At 31.7% G+C, this 20,616-nt stretch overlaps 1 protein-coding gene across 7 annotated transcripts in view; it reads right to left on the bottom strand.

Moving 5' to 3' along the window:
- Window positions 1–20,616, bottom strand: part of MAPK10 (mitogen-activated protein kinase 10) — a 273,244-nt gene that overhangs the window by 56,976 nt on the left and 195,652 nt on the right. For 4 of the 7 annotated variants that reach the window (XM_004681143.2, XM_012724142.1, XM_004681144.2 and 1 more), the window contains 5 exons: window positions 18,350–18,479; window positions 14,083–14,141; window positions 13,054–13,192; window positions 12,200–12,365; window positions 9,773–9,844 (listed from right to left, as the gene is read on the bottom strand). In XM_004681143.2, coding sequence (XP_004681200.1) covers window positions 9,773–9,844; window positions 12,200–12,365; window positions 13,054–13,192; window positions 14,083–14,141; window positions 18,350–18,479 — 566 coding nt within the window. Of the gene's footprint in view, window positions 1–1,237; window positions 1,310–9,772; window positions 9,845–12,199; window positions 12,366–13,053; window positions 13,193–14,082; window positions 14,142–18,349; window positions 18,480–20,616 lie in introns of all 7 variants that reach the window. The other 3 variants (XM_012724143.1, XM_004681142.2, XM_012724144.1) reach the window with 2 other exon arrangements.

Raw genomic sequence — 20,616 nt, 5'->3', positions numbered from 1 at the left:
TTTTTTAGTAAATGTGTCATATTTATCATGTGACTAGACAACAATTTTTAGTAAGTAGAGAAGTGAAAACAGCATAGTTTTATTTTTTACTAAATAGATCATTTTAAGTTAACTTCTTTCATTCAACAAAAATTGAGTGCCAGTGAGTTGCCTCTTACCTGGCCCTTTAATACATACAGGAAGAAGTTACCTATGAAACAATATATCTATCATTATAATATATATGAAATTATTATGTGTATTGTATATTAGACTATTACATATATATTGCATGGCAATATACTATAAAACTATACAAAATATAAACTAATTCTTAAAGCAAATAGCTAATCATATTTTGGCTAAAATATATGATTTTAATAACTAGATCTACTTTGATCATAGGTTAAAACTCCATTATAGTTCTATTTCTATTGGAATTGTGATAATTTAAGCAGAGACTTTATCTTTAGTATGATGGGGAAATCATGTTTTCTTAAGTGACAGTACTTAGTGAAGGAAGAAAGATTACTTAACTTAGTTTGGAAATATCAATATACACCACATCTATCCATGTGGGCTCTCTGCAATCTTCACCTACTAATTATTTGCTGTCTGAGAAATTATTACTTTTACTTATGCAAGTACAAATTAATTTCTTCAATTATTTTATGTCATTATTAAGTAATGAGATTTTAATTGTTGTATTTGTTATGATGGAGAAAATAATATCAGGTATTGGTGTTATCCCTATAAATAAAAGGAATGAGAAGAATTTTACAAGAAGCTATGTAAATGCTATATACAACTCTAAAAGTGTGATTAAATAAGTCTTTGTATTTGTGGGAGAATATAAAATCTGATTAAAGATTTCTGTACCAAATAAATACTTCTTAAATGCATAAATCTTCAGACTTAAATATTATTTTCACTTATTATTTAGCTATAACTTAATTTCAAAACAGCTACTATAAACCCAACAAAATATTTCTCTTGTTAGTTTCATAGGTTTAAATCAATATATTTTGACATCTTGCTGAACATTTCATATTTAATACGCATTATCCCTATAAGGTCTTCCTAGGAGACAAGGTTACTCTACCATGAGTGAGGTCAGCTGGTAAATATTTGACATTGCAGTCTCACAGAAGCCCTGTTAGGGCAGTGAATGCATCCCATCAGCACAACTGTATTTGAGACCAAAGGAAATTGATTGAGAAAGACACCCATAAAGGACAGTGGCTGTCAAGAAGGATACGATCAGTGCCAGGAAACAGCACTGCACCTTTTATCATTTCTCCCATGATGCACCCTACTGACCACATGTCAACTGAAAACAAAAATGAAATGACGATAAACAAGAAGACAGGAATAGAACAGCAAATAAATGAGAACACTTAGCTACCCATGCCATCGAGCCATGAATGGTCTGACATTTCACTCACTGGATAAGGTGCCTGTCTCATGATTATTGTTATAAACAGTAAAATGAGAACACAAGGATGTCAAGGCCCTTTCTGATATGAAAGTGAACTAATAATGTTACTCAGTGCTACCTAATGTATCACAATATTACTTTGCAATTAAATTCAATGATTAGTTTCTGATTTAAAGGTCTAATTTGCATTCACCTACTAGATGCCTACTATTTATATTATAAAGTATTCCAGATTGTGTTGAAATGGGAAACATGCAAGTTGGTTTCTTGTTTATTCTTTTGCTTGTCATATTCAGTGAGAGGTGAGGGGTGGTGAAGAAATGTTGAGCTTCCAGCTAACCTCAAAAGAAAGAGTTTCTTTTATAAAACACATTTTCTCATATTTATAAATATGAACACATTTCCGGAAGTTAAATGTCAGTTTAAAAATGAATACTTTGGACGATGCTGGTTTAGTTTCATAGGCTCTAATAAAGGGAGCATGTTTCTAAACAGGTAGTCTTCTCATTTTATTCTTATAAACTGGATTGCTTGATAATAGTAAGAAATGCTAGCTTTCAAAACAGAAGACTCATTGGACAATATGACTAAAGAGATGACACTCTTCTTAGACTGTAAATCAGAAGAAACCTGAAAACCAAGGGGAAATTATAATATTCTCTCTATTGCAGGTTATGATCCAAAACTTAAAACCAGGGAATCTAAGGACAAAGGATATATATAGGAAGGGGCGAATAGGGAAAGGTTAAGCAAAATAGTGAAATTTCTCTCTTTAACTATACTTGGCTACTCAGTTACTCCTACTGAACAGTCAGAAAGAGAGATAGATTATCCTCATAGGGGAAAATAACCGGGGAGAATAGGGGATGCTGAAAGGGAGCATAAAGAGAAAGACTCAAGATAGCAACACAATATAATTTTGTTCCATTTGTTCTTCAAGTCACATCTTGTAATTTCTCAGTGACCTTAAAGACCTCCTCATGAGATTCTTTCCAGTGTTATAATCTCTTTCAGGTTAAACTAAATTTCCATAGTAGGATTTTACACCTACTCAGTGGTCACTGCAAACAAATGTTTATAGCTTTGAAGGGGATAAGCATACCCAAAGAAGCAAATGTGGTTTGCTTCCATTTTAGGAAAGCAAGTAACATGCAAAAATATCAGGCAAAGATAGAGCAAACAGTTGTGCATCCCTTTATTAACATATTTTAATCCCAGACCAATATGTCTCACATGAAGTTGGCATTGTGAGAACCTAGAAATCAAAGGGAACAGAAAAACATCTCTGGGAATGTACTTATGTTGCACATATTCTTATCAAACTACCAAAGTGACCAGTCTAATTTCTATTTACTATATATCTAGTTTATAAGACACTAAAAAATAAATAAATAAAAACCTTTATAGGCAGTGTTTTCTTTCTTTCTTTTTTTTTTTTTAGACAGTGTTTTCTATTATCTGTATTCAAACATTTGGTAATTAAATATCTGGGTATAGGTAATTTCTGCTACAAATTTATAGGACTTATTATTTTTCATTTAATACAAGTATCTATTTATATTTTTACTTTATCTAATACAAAGATCTCTTTTATGACAACTCTGACAGATATTTCCATTTTTCTGCGGCAGAGCCAACTTTATTGCCCTTTAAGTATGTAACTTTGACCAAGTTACTTTATCTCTCTAAATCTCAATTGCATCCTTTAAAATGTAGATGATAAATAGCATTTGTCATAAAGAATTTTGAAAGCAATGCCTCTCAATTGCCTGGTACAGTAATTTCTCCCTAAATGTTTTATGTAACATGTCTATTATATTTATAGGAGTTAATTATGTAAGATTTATTTTGTATCACAATATATTCTTATAGCGTGTGTGTGTGTATATATATATAGATGTGTGTGTGTGTGTATGTATATATATATATATATATATAAAATATCTCCAATGAGGAAATCTACACTGACTGGACAATTCTTTTTTGTTGTTAAAACCACCCAGAACATTCCACGTATTGAGTCACAATTGACTTTATGGGACTTCCCCCATTATCTATATAGAAATTATCTTACTCTCCATTGAAATTATATTCTTACAATGGGTGAATATGATTCCTGAGCATTCCCTCCTTAAAACTAGGACAGTTTTATTTGATAGGATAAAAGTCCTTGATTTTTCTTCTATCTAATGTATCCCTTTAAACAACAGTCACAATTAACAACAAAGGACCTGCATGGAATCATAGACCGTATATGTCTTTAGTCTCAATTGAATTGAGACAGTTGGTTTTATAACAGGTATTAATAAGTGGCATACCTCCCAGTTCTTCTTTGTATGGTTCTGCTGGATACAGATATTTCTAAATAAAAGGAGACCATTTGGGGTCATTTTTCTGCATGTCAGAACCAAAAAAAACATTTTCTCATAAAAATAATGTAGTTATAAATCCTAGATCTGAACCATTGATGAACATATTAAATACTAACTTTTTAAAATTTCAAGGAATCTTCTCCAAGTGATAATACCTTGGAAACTTTTCCAACTTCCAATTCCCATTATATATTTGCTAATTATGTATATTCTTAGAGACTGTCCATGCTTACACTACCTCTAGCACTGAGATTTGTACCTGGAAATTATAAGTTCTGTAACTGTCAATTACAAGAAATGTAATACATTCACCTAAATTTATATGGATTTTATATATTCAAAATAAAATTATTTTGCAAAATAAAGTCGTTAAGCTAAAGTTTATGAATATCATCACAAAACAGGAAATAGGCAACCAAAAAATGTGATACTGAGTCCTAGCAAGGGAGGTGAGGATGGTGGTAAACCCTCTCTTAATTAATATATTTTATATGTACATATCTGCTTGTCAGGTAAGATTAGATTATTTTATGAGCTTTTCAAAAGTTTTGGCTGAATGCTAACTCTATATAGAACTTAGAAGAAAACAACAAATTCAATCACTAGAGAAACTGGATTTTGATGCTTTCAGAGATAGTCTGACAAACTCCGTAAGAAGTTTGTACTCTGGAGAATTCTGGTTGTTTTTATAATGCCAGTTCATTACATTCTTTCATCATCAGTATTCCTCCTAGGCAGAGAGCAGATTCAAGTTTTACTGTTACTAAAATACAGCCACTAATTTTCTTTTTTTTTGTGTGTGTGTGGTTTTATATTTTAAAAGACAGGTTTATTAAGAAAAGGAGAAAGTAAAAGAGAGGCACCTGTATAGTCACAGGCCGGCAGGAGAGCTGCTGGTTACTAATTTTCTATGTGAGAAAACCTCAAGTGTCCTATCATTTATCAGGCATTAGATTACACAAGATCATCTTTCTTTTACTTCTAACCAAGAGATAATAACAGAATGTAGCCTCTGTCAGCTTAAATCTAAATAAGTAAATCACGTTACTGCTAGTTCTATACTCTAATGGTTTGGATTATGAGCCGTAGTAAAATACATTGTTGGATATTGTGAAATTCTGTCTAGGAACCTGGCAAAAACTTCCTAAAGCTATTATATGGCTCTAGTAACATGATTCTGAAACTACAATGCTTTTCTCCCTAACATAATAATTCAGACAGTGTCTTTGATAAATTTTCTTTCAATTAATACCTCAAATTACAATAGCTAGAAGATTCAGTATGGTTTTCTATAATCAGAATACCATTTCTTTGAAAAGTTTATTATATGCTTCAAAAGTTAAACATTTAATTCATTATTAACAGAAGCACATTTTCTAAAACCCCAGTGACAAAGTGGAATTATGAAAAATGACTGATTTGCATAAATACAAATTATGTACATGGAAGCCTAAGAAAAATAACTAATATCCATGGAACTCAATGCTTAATATTCTAATGCCAGAAGATCAGAGAAGATTTTCTCCTTGAGTACATCTATTTGACTTGCTTTTCTTTCTTTATAACTTCTGAGGCATCATATAATTAACTTTTAATCTTTATTTAACAAACTTTATCAGTTTTCTTAATAAAGAGAAAAAATATTTTGGTGATGAGAGTAATATGGTAAAATCACCAGAAAAAGGGATCCCTGACATCCAAATACAAATGTGATGTGAACTAATGTTATCTCAATAAAAAATAACAAATAACAAAAGTTAAAAATTGAATGAAACATATAATGCAGGAGAGAAATTACAAAGTAATAAACTTACTATATTTTGGACAAATATTTTTTACTACATCAAAAGATCTAAAATTTTCATCTTTCAAATTCTATTTAATTCTACATCATATCCAAGTAAGTGATCTAAAGAAATACTGGTATTTAATAATTAATATATTTTCTTGTTCTGATCAACAAGTAGTAAATTCTGATTCTGCAAGTCTCATTATCATCAAATTAAATACAATTCTCTTGAAGATTCACATAATTATCCTTATTCAATGTGTACATGAATTCATAGAGTCCTTCAGTGACAAGTTGTTCCTTTTCTTTTACTATTGTAAAATTCAGCCAATTTTGGCTCCTCACCATTTGAAAGAATAATTTTTGTTCTGGGTAGCCTTTTAATTCTTTTTATAGTTTATTAAGTCAATGATAAAAGTATAAAGGAGTTAAGTGGGTAGACAGGCAGTCCATAGGGGTAAACTGCTAAAGCACATAAAAATGCTTTACTGTAAGATATTATTAAAGGAAACAAAATCTGAGTGAAATACAAAGTAAGTGATATCTCATAATCTTTGCAGTATGTAAAGAAAGTAATGGGTCTGACATATTTATTGCTCTCTAAATTCAACAAGAGTCTTAGAATTCTAATAATGTTATTAATTATATATTATATTTATATATATATGCTAAGAAAGAAGCTTTAGTCATAACACTACAGTGAATATTAATGTCTAATAATATAGTTCTCATAATTGGTAAACTCAACTTAATTAAATATCTTGCAAAAACTTTAATCCAGATCACTTCATAGAAAAAAAATATACTGTTTCTCAAAATGCGAAACTGTAATGTAGGAAAGTAGCTAAAATTTTAATTACCAATAGTAACTTGATAAGAGTTCCCAATTTTTCATAGTGTTTTACTATTTTTATTTAGGGCTCATTAAGAAAGGGAACATTAAAAAATTCTGTGGAGTGAAAGGAATAATGTTGATTCTGATGACAGAACATTATCACATTATTTTTCAACTGCAGAGAAATTCACTATGAAATACTCTAAATAATTCTAAGTGATGTTAAAAGAGCCTATACTCTTTTTTTACGTTCCTGAAAAACCTTGAGAGTAATGAAGGCATCAGTTTGCATACATTAAATTTTGATACTACTTCAATAAAGGCTGGGATCATTTCAATATGCAAAATTATTTGCATGATTCTTGTCCTTCATGTGTCACTAAATTTGTATCTGATCATGGTTTAGTAAAGTTAGATCAATGCTCTCAACTCCTGATGATTAGTAAGACACTCTGTTTATAAAGTACTAATAATTCCCAGAGAGATTAATGAAAAAATTCCACTCACAAAGTACATGTTAACTAGGGATTTCTAAAGTTTGGTTTGAATTTTAAATATTATCAAGCCTTTATGTTGTTGCCTTAGTGATAGGTAAAATGACTATTTCAATCCTCATGGAAACATTTTCAATGATAAGCTATTTTTTCTAATGCATCTCATCTAGAAATTATGTAAGTGTATGTAAGTAAAGCTTAACTCAAGATATTCTCCACTACAGATGTCTGTGTTTAACTTCTCCTTTCACTTATTTTTAACTTTTTAAAAATGCATTGTAACTATTTTGTACTCCACCTGCATCAAGACACTATATGAACATTCATTCATGTTCAGAAGAGCATGTGCTGGGAGAGGCAATGCACCTACCTGCCCACCCGCTTTGATTTTTATTATTTTCACATTTTACAATGTTTCTTGAACTGAGGTCACATTGTTGACAACACTATATATTATTTAGGGGATTATGTTTATACTTCTGCAGATTATCATTTATGGCATAAGACTATTAAAGACCATGTTCTATATAATCATCACAGAAATAAAAGGATTTAGAATACAACCCTTAACACAATCTACATTTTGTGTATTAGGCTTTATTCCATTTCTAGGCTAACACTTGTCAAGAATATATTAAAAATGTATATATTATTGATTTTTGCTGTTACTTTTACTTCCAAATATTTTTCTAAAACATAAACTGGAAAAAGAGAGAGACAGAGAGAAAAAAACTTTCAAGAGAGCAATTATAAGAATAATATAGGATTATTAACACAAAACTACCATTATTCTGTTTTCCCAAAGGGTTATTTTAAGTTTAAAATGTGTTTTTTCTTAATTTTACTGGTTTTAAAATATAAATACTATTTAACAAGAGAGAAGTGATTCTGATAACTGCCTGAGTAGCAAAATAGATCTCAGAGAACCACACTACATGGAAATCAAGTGACAAGCATACTAAGAGATTTTGTGATACTATGTTCTATAGATATATAATTGATATATGATTATGCAATATTGATTTGAGTATTGAGAAGTTCCTTTGTTTTTAGGTGAAATGTAGTATACTCTAAAAGCAAAAGATCAATTAAAAAAGTCTCATTTGTGATGAACTCAATATACTTAAATATTAATGGGAATTTTAACATTGTCCAGATCAACTACTAGGAATACAACTTATCCTCAAGATATGAAGTTAATTTAAAATAAAATGAATTCACTGAAGTAGTCATGAAATTTGATGGCAAAAATGATACTTCATGTTATAAATAACAAAGGACTATGGAGCCAATGATAATTAAAGACTTTAAAATTGATTATAATGAAAGGCTATCATGCATTTTTCTCATGTTTTGGACTGACATTGTCCAAAGTAAAATGTAATGTAAAATGTCACAAATATAAACTATATACATAGGTATATATTAAATTTACCATTAAAAAGAATAAGTAGATGAGATTAATATTAGCAATATTTTATTCAGTCCCATATAGCCAAAATATTATTTCAATACACTACATTAAACTAAGATATTTTGCCTGCTTTCCACATTGCCAAAATCTAGTGTGCATTTTGCATATATGCACTATCTTAATTCAAAATAGCAATAATTTCAAGCAATGAGAGTGGCTGGTGGCTACTTACTACTAGACAGTGCAGTTCTAGATGCCATCACTCTTACATTACTGCAGAATTTAGATAATTTCTTATTAATATCTAGGACAAATAATAAATTCCAACTTAACTGATACTAACTGTGATATCAGCTTCTTATGGAGTCAGATTTACTTGTTCATCTTTATTCTACTTCTATTTCTATTAAATATAGATTATAACATTTTCACATAATGAAAGAGTTCTCTGGTAGAGCTTTATCAAATAGAATAGTTAATATGATTGTGGAATACATGTTCATTGACAATTAAAAAATATGTAATATACTGAGTTCAATGGATCATTGCTAAATTGGCTAACTATTATACTAAGATTTATCCTATTTTTGCTAGCAGCGTATTTCTGTATTTATGAAAATATATTCTCTGTAATCTGTACCTTTATTATCTGTATATCACAAAAACAAATATATACCTTTGTTATAGAGTTAACTTTTGTCATTTTAAAAGTACACTATCTCGTTTAATAATTCCAAGTCATTGCTATCTTTCCAAGAAATTTCTGATGGATCTAGTAGATGCAAATCTAGTAGAATTCAAGTCAATACTGCTTTTTAAATTTCTAAATTTCTTTAGAAAAACAATTATATGTATCTAAGTCATATCTGCAAACCAAATGGAAAAGCTTATTTTAAATCCACAATTCAAGCTATAATTATGATTGTTAAATATGAAAGTACAGTTTTAAGGAGTATATGTTATATTCAACTATTTAAGACTAGCTATAATGTCAAAAGTAATCCAAATAAAAGAAGCTTGTATAAAAAACTTAGGGTGCAAGCAAGGAAAATACTATGCCTAAACTGTTGTACATACATAAAATAATTTTAGAAAGGAAATGAAATTCATGTATAAATATTTACTCCTTAGCTAATTATAGAGATAATTATATTTTAATTATTTGGAATCTGGTGCCCTCTCTTATTTATCAAAAAAGGTAACAGTGATATTTTGAGTTAAAGTCAAGAAAATGATTTAAGAAGAAAAGCTACTGAACTTTAAAACAAGTCATGGCAGTAAGTTGTATTCAGTACTGGTCAGGTATAGAAATCATCACTTTTTTTTTAAATCACAATTACACCACTTACCCAACTTTTTGCTTCTATCTTTACTCTCCTGGTAAAATCATTATGTGTTTAAAGGGAGAGAGAACAAAATAGGTAAAGCTGCAGCAAAAGGTGCAAGGATACAGTCCCTTCCTGGAAAGAGGATTTTGTGGCGAACCATTTCTCCCATAATGCATCCCACAGACCATATATCCACTAGAACAGGAGAGAGGGAAGTGAAGAAAAGGGAGGAAAGTAAAGTTAACTGAGATAATTGATCTTTGAAGGAGGAGGAAAAAGAACAGTTTGATTAGAAGGTACAATTTTCATCTCCCAACAAAAGTTGGACAATAATTCAAACCAGTATTATGATCTCATATAAACCAGCTCTAGTATGTGAATTCCAATTATTTTGTAATTTTTTATGGGTTCCTAAGATTGACTCTTAAGCGTCATAAAGTGGTGACATTGAGAAGCAATAGCTAAAAACAATGTATCTCAATGACAGATGGTAACTAAAGGCCACCAAGGGGGTTTTGTTATCATTTGCTAGAGAGAGAAAGAATAAACAAACTTAATGGTGACTGTTTCTATTTTCTATTCTATACAGTTATGTAGAATGGGTTGCAAGAGGACATTTATTTGCCCAACATAAGATACATTCACCCAAGTCCAAGAAATGAGAAAATGGCTGGAACCTGGATTTCCAGGTAAAAAAAGAGGAAAAGCTAGCATTTGGGACTTCATTTTTCTCTCATAAGTTGTCCTTTAAATATATATAAGCTTTAGTTTCTATTTGAACTATTTCAAGAAAAAAAGGAATATGATTAACTATCCTGTATCTAAAGTAACATCTGGAAGTAAAGTGGAAAAAAAAAAAAAAAGATCACAAGTGTAAAAATAGTTTTAAGTTTACTTTTCAATTGTCATACTTGTAAACCAAACATGTTTCACCTTCTCTAACCAATCTTTTCCCTCTTTCAACTCCCATATTAGTAAGGACATGGGAACTTTTAGACAAAAACATTAGGCTGAAATGTTCCTCAGGGAAGGAAGGTAGGGTTAGGAGCATAGGACAGCAGGCATGCCTGATGTGGGAGCAAGCAGGTGTCTACATGATCACCTTCCTCCCACTTGGAGGGGAACAGCAGCATACGGGTGCTAGTTATGCCTTGTCCATGGACTGAGCGAAGCCAATAAACTAAGGCAGTACTTGCAGCCGTTCTAGTAAGGGGAGAAATGGATGCAGTTATATATGGTGTAACAAAGATATGAAGTCAAACTAGACAAGTTCGAATTTCCCATTCTCTATAGATTCTTAGTTTGAGTTTTCTTTAATTGGTTCTCTCTTTGATTCTTTTAAAAAAAATTGCAAAGAACAGATGCAAATATCTTCTTTTCAAAATAAATGAGCTGTGGTAACACCTTAGGTAGAGAGTTGTCTCTTCTATGTCAAAAGGTACCAGTTTATGTCATTGCCCACAAAAGGGAACTTGACCTTCGGCACTGCTGGCTTTGCCGCTTTTCTGAGAAAATATATAAACGCATTGGTTTTCTTCTAAACCGAAAGCACACAAATTTTTTAAAACTACAGTGACCAGGAAATTTTCATAAAAATATCCTGTAACACCTGGAGATAAAAGTATAATTATTATAGAAAAATAGAAGTCAAATAGCTAAAGGTCAGAATTATGAAAAACAACTATGAAATTATATGCAACCTTAATTTAATACAGTTTTAATTCCTAAGTATAATGAATATGATTTTAATGTGCCACATTACTTATTAGCCGTAGTCTGTTTAAAATAACAAATTTCTGTGCTTTCTAACAGATACATTATAAAGTTTTCATTTTAATTAGTAAAATAAAATTGGATAGTTTGAGTATTTTTGCCACTTTTTTTAAGTGTTCATGGATAGTAGGCTTTCTTTATAGAACTAGTAGTATAAAATTTCATATTTCTTTCTCCATTGTTTTGGAATTTATAAAATTTTCCTGGTCAATTATTGCCCTAGATATTATTTACAGAACAGAGAAAAGTATTAAAGAAACACCTTTAAGTTTGAGTGCTTTAGATAGCAAATTGAATATTCATTGAGCATTTATGAAAATTCTAGTTCTAAGTATTTGTGGCATTTTTTGGTTTGTCTTTCCTGGTGGAGCCATCAATCTAAGATATGATATAAAGCCAGATGGTTAAATGCAATAGGTATATTTCTTCATACTTTCATATTCAATTTGAGCTGAACTGTAACCCAAATAACAAAGTTTCTCACTATCTACAGTGTAAGTGCTAATCAGTATCTTCTTGACTACTTAATCAGACAACATTCATAATTCTTTTTAGCTGTGGTAGGTTAGTGTTGTTCTAATTGTTCTAGCAAATCTTGTTCTCAGAAACAACCTTCACATTTTTAACTAGTAACTCTTGCTTGTAATGTGTTAAAAAAAAAAAAAAAAAACTAAATATGAAAGCTGGCAGCTCTATTCTTTTCAGTAATAATTCACACACATGAAAGAGAACCCAGTTGTCCATGCTGATCTGGATGCTACTCAGAAATATCCCTACCATTCTCCTTGTAGCCCATGCCCAGGATGACCTCAGGGGCTCTATAGTAGCGTGTCACCACGTAAGGAGTCATCATGAAGCTTGTGCCTGCCGTCCTCGCCAGACCGAAGTCAAGGATCTTCAGTGTACAATCAGACTTGACTACAATGTTGCTTGGTTTTAAATCCTGGAAATAAGAACAAAGGAAGAAATTAAAAACCATTGTCACTTCCCACTCCCCAAGGTCCATGGCACTGACATGAATGGCTTTTCACTGCAAAGCCTTATATGAAGCAAAGGATTACCGCCGCAAAGCAATTTAGTTGCTTTCAAATTAGGTTTGAATTATTTTAAAGATCTTCCAAAATTTTTCTAGACCCAGTAGAGAATTTTTCTATCATTTTTACAATTTATGCTCATCTTTAAAAGGAGGTTTTAGGGAAAAAAAATAATTTGTTGTCATCTTTCAGTCTTCTCCTCAAGCAACTTAAACAGTTAGCTTATATTTCATTTTTGAGGTCTGACAGAGGAACAGGTAGCTGTCTTTATGCTGTCAGAAACCAAAAGTGAAAATGAACTGTCTTATTTCAGCTACCCATATGACCTCTACCAATCAAGGTGTGAGAAAGCATGAGGGTTCTCAGATACTGATTATCAATTAACTGAAATAAAATGTTAAACATAATCAACTACAATATAAATGCTCCTCTTAACTGCCAGTGAACTATTATTTGCTAGCTAATTCTATTGACAAGAAATGATGAAATGCATTATATCAAATTATGCCTCCCCTATTCTCAAGAAAATAATCAACACTTGCTCTTTCTCTCTTCTCCCAAAAGCATCTGTAATAGCTCTGAAGCTGGTGCTCTTACCCTGTGAATAATTCCAGCAGAGTGAAGGTGCTTGATGCCACACAACATTTGGTATAGCAGGTAAGACATTCGCTCATGGTCTAATTCCATCTGAATCACCTGACACAAGTTGGCATCCATCAGTTCCATTACTAAATAACTGGAAGGTAAATCCATAATATTAATTCCACATACAAGAGCTGTGAGTCATTCAGACAACTTATAAATTTCCAGCTCCAATTTTGATTACATTTAGGGTTAAGCAAAACTTCAAAGTGTTGGAGGTATGTTGCTTATGGTAACTCTTCCACAAAGTTGCCAATATTATTACAGGTATTAGTACATACTTCTTGTTCATACATTTTATACTCTTGTTCTCATTTTCCCTATACCTTCCCAAAACTTTCCTGACTACTGTGATTACAAGTTATCAAATAACTCAAAATAGCAACTTCCATTAAATGCAATGCATTTGTGTTAAGTAAACACTATGGGTGCCTTGGTGGAAGATGTGGTGGTGTAACAAAGTGATCTTATTCCTTTGAATCATACACAACATGGTAAACCAAATTTGACACAATTTTTAAAGATAATTAAATTTTAAAAAGTTGCTGGGATTCACTTCTCTCCTCTACTTATTGTCACTATACACCTAGACACTTATTCAGTAAATCAAGTGGACGACTAAAATAGAAATAAATAATAAACACTGTTTTTATCATGTCCCTCATTAATATTTCTCAAAGTGTATTGACTTATTCTACAAACTCAGAATCAGTATGATACAAAATATATAATAAAATAATAGCCTTCCATGATTAAACCAAGTAAATGGAAGAATGAAGTACAAAGAGTCAAAAGGTCAGGAAGAAGCAGAAATGTATCTCCAGGAAGTAGTATCACAAATAAAAGCTTCTTTCCCATCAGTAGATCCCTTTCATTTGCTGCCAGTTTTTACCTGCCTTTGATCTCTAAGAGGGATTTCAAATAACTCAATGGGAACTGACAAGGAGCAATTTGTCTCATACATTTGTGAGTTTTGTTACTTACACATCTTGGAACTCCTCCAGTGTTTTCTGGGGTGTGAAGACATTTAACAAACTAATAATCTAGAAAAGAGACCGTGAAAGAGACAAAGGATGGGAGAAAAACAAGAGAATAAATTATTTTAAAAGCATATATTTAAAGCAGTGTTTATTCTAACTCAAAGTAACATACCAGTGTTACAGTGGAAATAGAAAAGTTGGAAAAATATCCTAGGAAGGTCTCACAGAGCATAAAAAGTTTGCACGAAGGGAAATACAGTCTGTATACAGAAAAAGGTTCAGTTAAAATATTAAAGGAAAAGTCAAAAAGATATATGATTGTGATAATTGTGAGTGTGTGGTTCTCTTTGGTAAGATATGAGATTATAATACAATTAAAATAAAAAGGTATTAAAAAAAGTCACATAAGAAAAGTGAGATAGTAAAACAGTCAATAAAACAGCCAATAAAAAGTCATTTTCTTCAAATGAACAAAGCGATGCTCTAATGTTAGATGGTATTTTAATGTGAGATTTTATTTTTGGCATTGGAACTTTAGTTTCTTATGTATCTATTCTCAATTCAAGTATTATTTAAACTGATGAATGTGTGGGGAAAGGCATGTATTGGATACTATCAATGATGAATTTACTAGAATGCATAAAAGGCTATCCAAATTCAGTTTCTGAACCTTTTTTGTCCTTTAAATATTATATATTAAGTAGTAAAAAAAGATTATCTTCTAACAAAAGTAATTTAAAAATTTTCCTCTGTCATATATCCAAATAGATTGCATATGTAAATAAAATAAAACACCCTTTCAGCTATATCCCCTGTACTAATATGCCAGTGGGGAAAAATTGAAAGTATACATAATAATCTTTTATTCACAGAATAGATATAACCATTCAGAAAAATTCTCAGTATAAGATTAAGATCTAAAATCTTTAAAATAGGAATTTTGAATGTCATTAAATTTTACTAGTAATAAAACAAAACAAAAATTTCAAACATATGAAAAACTCAGTCAATCCCAGGAAATGTTATATTTGCTAAAGAATCATTAAATAAAAAAAAAAATCACATCACCATCCAGTATTTGTTTGTGTGTGTGTGTGTGTGCATGTTTGTGTATGCAATGGTAACAGGACATAGAAACCTATGGCTTGTAATTCCTATACCAAAATGTGACCATCATGTCTTTTCAAGTAACACTTCAGTATGGAACATGTGTATGGAAAAATAAAAAACAACTAAATAAACTTAATTTTTTTATTAAGATGTCCTCTTATTCTGTATACTAAGTTGTAGCATGTTGAAAAATGTCTACATAATACATCTTTCACTGAACATATATTATGGGACTGCTTTTCTAGTAGTCTATCAGTCTTGAAAAGTAATTTATTTTGATATTTATTGAAACATAAACATCAGAGACTACATAAGATACACATATACAAGCTAAAATACTAATCCATATTCTTGGTAAATAAATAACATAGTAATTTTAAATTAATATGGAAAATAAATTTATATTTTAAATAAATTGAGCTATTATTTGAATGTCATTAAATTAGTTAAAGAGTAAATTAGTTAGTTAAATTAAATTAGTTAGAAGGTAAATTAGTTCCCCATGACCTTGTTGTATTACTTTCTTCTTTGATTTCCCTGTGATGGTTTCTCCTGTTTTACTTTCTCCCTTAAAATTCTAATGGCTAATTAAAGGTGTTCTCTTTATACATAGATCATCACAGATATTTCCATTTTAGTTTAATAGTTTCTGGGAAGGAATATGATTCACTTCTTTCATTGCAGCATCTTAAGGTGCACAATGTGATTTAGGATTTGTCATAACCCCACAGTCATACCACGATGATCACTTCCTGAATTAAGTATTTTTTAAGAGGATTTTCTTCTCCATGATTACAAGTGATTACTTCACTGTTTATTTCTCAGAATTCTGCATTCTGAGTGCTTTTACTTATTCTACAAATGCTAATATGGGAATTATATTTGGTTGTAAATGAACTTCTCTGCTAGTATGTTCCAGAAATATCTATAGCTTATGCATCATAAAAGGAGAGAATCATGTAAGATGCTATTTGCAAATTTGTCATTTCAATTTGTAACTTCACTTTCGGTCACTTTGGGTAGGTGTCTGTGAATCCTTACATTTTAGTCAAGCAGGGAGAATGAGTCTCTCAATTGGCCAAGTATGGATGTGAGGGCTATAACGTCTGTCTCTGTTGGTTGCCAAGGTTGATTCTGTTGATCTGATTGACTAGTCAGGTCTCCCTCATAGAAGAGAATGACCTTTCCTGAATGTAGACAGATCTGACCTTCTAAATCAAAGATACCAGAGTAGCTATGTTCCTTGCTAGAACCTCTAAACAAGTCTCAGATTGGTCAAGTGAACGGCAATTCCCCATTATGCATTTACATTATAATGTTAAAAAGAGAGTTAAGGACATAAAAATAAATGCGGACACAAATTGTCAAAACTTTCTATACTTTGTTGCTTGTATCCATCCATCTTCCATTTCTCATACTATATTTTTCATCCTCTTTGTTACCATTAAAATAGATTACAGTGATCATGTATTTAATCTTGTTCTTCCTACCTTATCACTATGGAAACATTCTTTAGTATCATGATTTTTCTTAAGAATCATCTTTTCCATCACTTCTATTTTTCTTCTGGAAGTATTGTGTTCTTTAATAGCCAAGTAAGCAATGGATACATATTTTTTTTAATTTTCCTTCCTTCATGAGATGTGTCTTACTCACCCTATGTTAAAGGGGAACACTACTTACCCATACTGACCAAAATTTTTCATCTCTGCTTTGATTACTTAAGTGCTTTTTCCCATATGACATTCTTTATAGTACCTATTTCTTACACTGGCTTTCTCTCAACAGTAGAACATGAGTTCAACATGGGGAGGTATTTGTCTCTCTTATGGTCAGTGTTATATCCTCAGTATTTACAGCAACTAAACCTACACCTGGCTTATTTTATTTACTCAAAAATATATGTCAAGTGCCTGAACTAATGGGTCTTTGGTGTATTAACAGTGAAGATAAAGAAAGACTGTCATGAGACAATTCATATATTTGTATTTCAAATACCTTTTTTATTTTACCTGTACTATATAAAAAATTAAAGTACATGTTTTACTTTCACATTGTGATGCTATGAGGGACATTTTTAGAAAAATATATAATATTCTCAAGAAAGCTCTTAGTGTTTTATTATTCAAGTACTTGTTTTTTATGAAACACATATCTATATCCGACCCTTTCCTGTGTAGACAATAGCTCATTAATAAAGTGTAACTTTGAATAAATTAGTTGGTTTATTAAATGCTTACATTTGCTGCTGCTTAGTGCTTCTGATAAGTGTCTAACCTTATGAAAAATTCAATTGTTTCTAAAATCACACTGGTAATTTCATGTTTTCTGCAACAATTTCATACTTAAAAAAAACTAGGGAATTATGGTAGTTAATATAGTTTTATCATAATTCATAATTTATTACATTATATATTTATATGTAATAAATTATGGACGGTATGTATTATTATTTATGTATTAATAATAGCCTTTATTAAAATGATGGATACTCTTCCATTTATCCTTACTAAAAATGGGCACATAGATAGCATTCTAGAAGCCACTTTCTATGGTTAAAGACATGTCTTCTCTGAGGTGAAGGAAGCTCTGTCATGTGCACCCAACTGGGTTTCAGAGAGAAATGCTCATGACAATCCTGTTCTGCAGGGCTTGTCTCTGCATGTTTGCCCAAACCTACAGACACGTTATGCCAAAGCACAATGTGTACAATGAACAGTTGAAGCCCAGTCTTAGACTATAGATAAGAGGAAAAGAAGGTTAAAAATCTTCACCTGTTAATAATCAGAATTAAATTATAAAGAAATATAGCATATTATCCTGTAAGATATTTTCATATGAGGGTGCTTGTTGTTTTTGCTTTGGAAAGGTATAAAGCTCTCTGGTTAAATTGGGGGAAGATAACCAAATATGGTTAATTTCATAACAGCTAAATATCTATCAAATCCTTTCCTTCCACACCATATGGTTTTTAGATGGTTTTTAAGCAGAAAGCTACCAGGAGGACAATGAAATCAAAGTAGCATATGGGCAGGATAAACAATCTCAAGAGGCAGAAATTGCAAAGAAAAGAAAGCCTTGTCTGCTCAAGTTGGCATCCTGATTTTCTTTCCCCAATCTCACAACCTCCTACTGCCAGAGGTTTAAAAATAACAACTCACGTTTTTATGGTTCACACACTTCATGAGGACCAACTCCCGGTAAGCTCTCTTGGCATGCGTTTGGTTCTGAAAGGGTCTGCTGAGCTTCTTAATGGCCACATTTCTGTCCAGGACAGCATCATACGCAGCACTGCAGAGATTCAAGAACAATCCAAAATTAACACAAAGGTGCCCTTAGAAATCTTGTTTTGCAAACTAAGGACATGTGTAAGAAACTATTATCGTGGACTCCTCCTCAGATATCTTCTCTTCAGTTCACACACTTGTTAGGCTGTAAGTAAAGATGTAAGAGTGACTAGTATAAAAATATTCTACTTGCTAAGAAAAGAAAAAAGAAAGAAGAGTATTCTGGGAAGAATGTAACAAATGCTGCATCAGTGAGCAGGGAACAAGAAAAGAAAGAAAAGTTCAGCTTCCCCACCAGTCACCTGAATGGGGCAAGTCGATTTCATCTCTCTGGTTTCGAATTTCTCATCTGCTAATGTGTGATATTTAGATTTCTTTTCTAGCTATAAAACTCCATTATTATTAGTTACTTTAAGTGGATGTTCATTCTTTCCCTACTCACAGGAACCATTTATTAAGACATGAAAATAATAGCCATGAAAGCATAGGTTGGTTGATACTCGGTGTATGCACTAATAATAAGAAAGCTGAAAACAAAAAATGCAATTAGAGGGGATTACAGAGCATAAATAACTTCATTTAAATATAATGATGGAAATAAATACTACAAATATTTGAAGCTTTCAAGGTATTTTATTATGCTTTGGAAAATCTTTAAATGCATAGCATTTTTTTCTCCCATACCCAGAATACAAGAGTCTAGATATCAAGTGAGGAAGGAATCTCTTTTTGCTGTTCTGTGTAATAAAGACACTCACAAAATATGTTTCTCATTCTGCAACTTTGAATTCTGTTGGAACTTGGCCTTAGTTGCCAAAAAGCAATATAACAACCAGAAAACACTATAATTGATTTATTGAATTGGAAGGCATTTAGTCCCACATCACTAAACTAAAAGATAATGTAAGATGATAGACACTCAGGATAATTTGGACAAAGTCTAGCACTCATATGGTTCATGTCCCATTTAACACTTCCTTATTACTTACCAAAATTTTGACCAGTCTGCTTGAGCACCTCCAATTACGTAAACCCCGTTAACATCAAGGCAGCTTGTTTTATTGTTAGATAGCTTTGAGAGTTATAAACATCATTATTCAAAAAAGTCAGCAGTCTCTTCTGTGGTTTCTACTGACTACTGTCAGCCCTGCCTTCCAAGGCAATTCAGAATAAAGTATTCTCTTTTCATTATGAAAGATTCATAATGCATGAAATCCATTAAAGTAACACAAGCCTGGCCTACTTTGCAAGCTCTCAATAAGCACTCCATAACTTTAAGCACTCACAAAAATTCATCTTTTCGCTTTTTCCCTAAGTCTTTACTTCCTTAAGCTGAATATCACCACTGCCCTACAACCATTTGTCAGAATGTGATTTCAAGTTCCACCACCATCTGGTCAGTTTCCTCTGAATATTTTCCAGTCTGTCAATATCTTCTGGAAAATATGTGCCCTGAGCTAATTAAGCATAACCACTGGGATGTCAGTGAAGATTAGCGTAGGGCTATCAACTTCACTCACTCCTTCATTCATTCACTCTGTTGATTCAGTTAATTCAGTGGGTATGTCTATTTTCTTTAAGATTATGCCTTTTTTATTGTATTTTGTAATTGATGTAACACTGGTTTATAATATGGTACATGATTTAGAGATAAGCTATGTCTTAACTTCTTGACACTTACATCACACACTATTGACTCTGGTAAGTCTGTGAATCACAAACAAATTTTTCAAAAAAGTATGCTGCTATTAAACTGTGTCAGTGCAATACTTCTGTCCTTGTGTTCTTTTTGTTAACCTCACAGTCAAATGGGCCAGCATCTTATAAAAATGCACAAGGACAGAGTGGATTTGGAAATATGGAAATTAAAATTATTTTCTGAAAGTAATATATTGCATTAACAAGAAATTGACCAAAACAGTAACCTTAAAAAGAAAGCCTAAGGGCCCTCCCTGGTGGCCCAGTGGTTTAAGCACAGCACTAAGTTAAAGTCACTTCCACATGAGTTTGATCCCTACCTTGGAGGGCCCCAAAACTCTTCTGACCTGTCCGCTGCTCCCCTCAGCAGTATACACATCAATCTGCCTGTTCTGCTCCCCACTCTGTCAGTCCTCTCACCACCCCTGCACCTCTGGCCTGTA

The sequence above is a fragment of the Condylura cristata genome, unplaced genomic scaffold, assembly GCF_000260355.1.
Source record: "Condylura cristata isolate star-nosed mole 26May11 unplaced genomic scaffold, ConCri1.0 scaffold00012, whole genome shotgun sequence".
NCBI lineage: Eukaryota > Metazoa > Chordata > Mammalia > Eulipotyphla > Talpidae > Condylura > Condylura cristata.
Note: the sequence above shows the minus strand (reverse complement) of the source record. Positions and strands in the feature narration are given on the sequence as shown.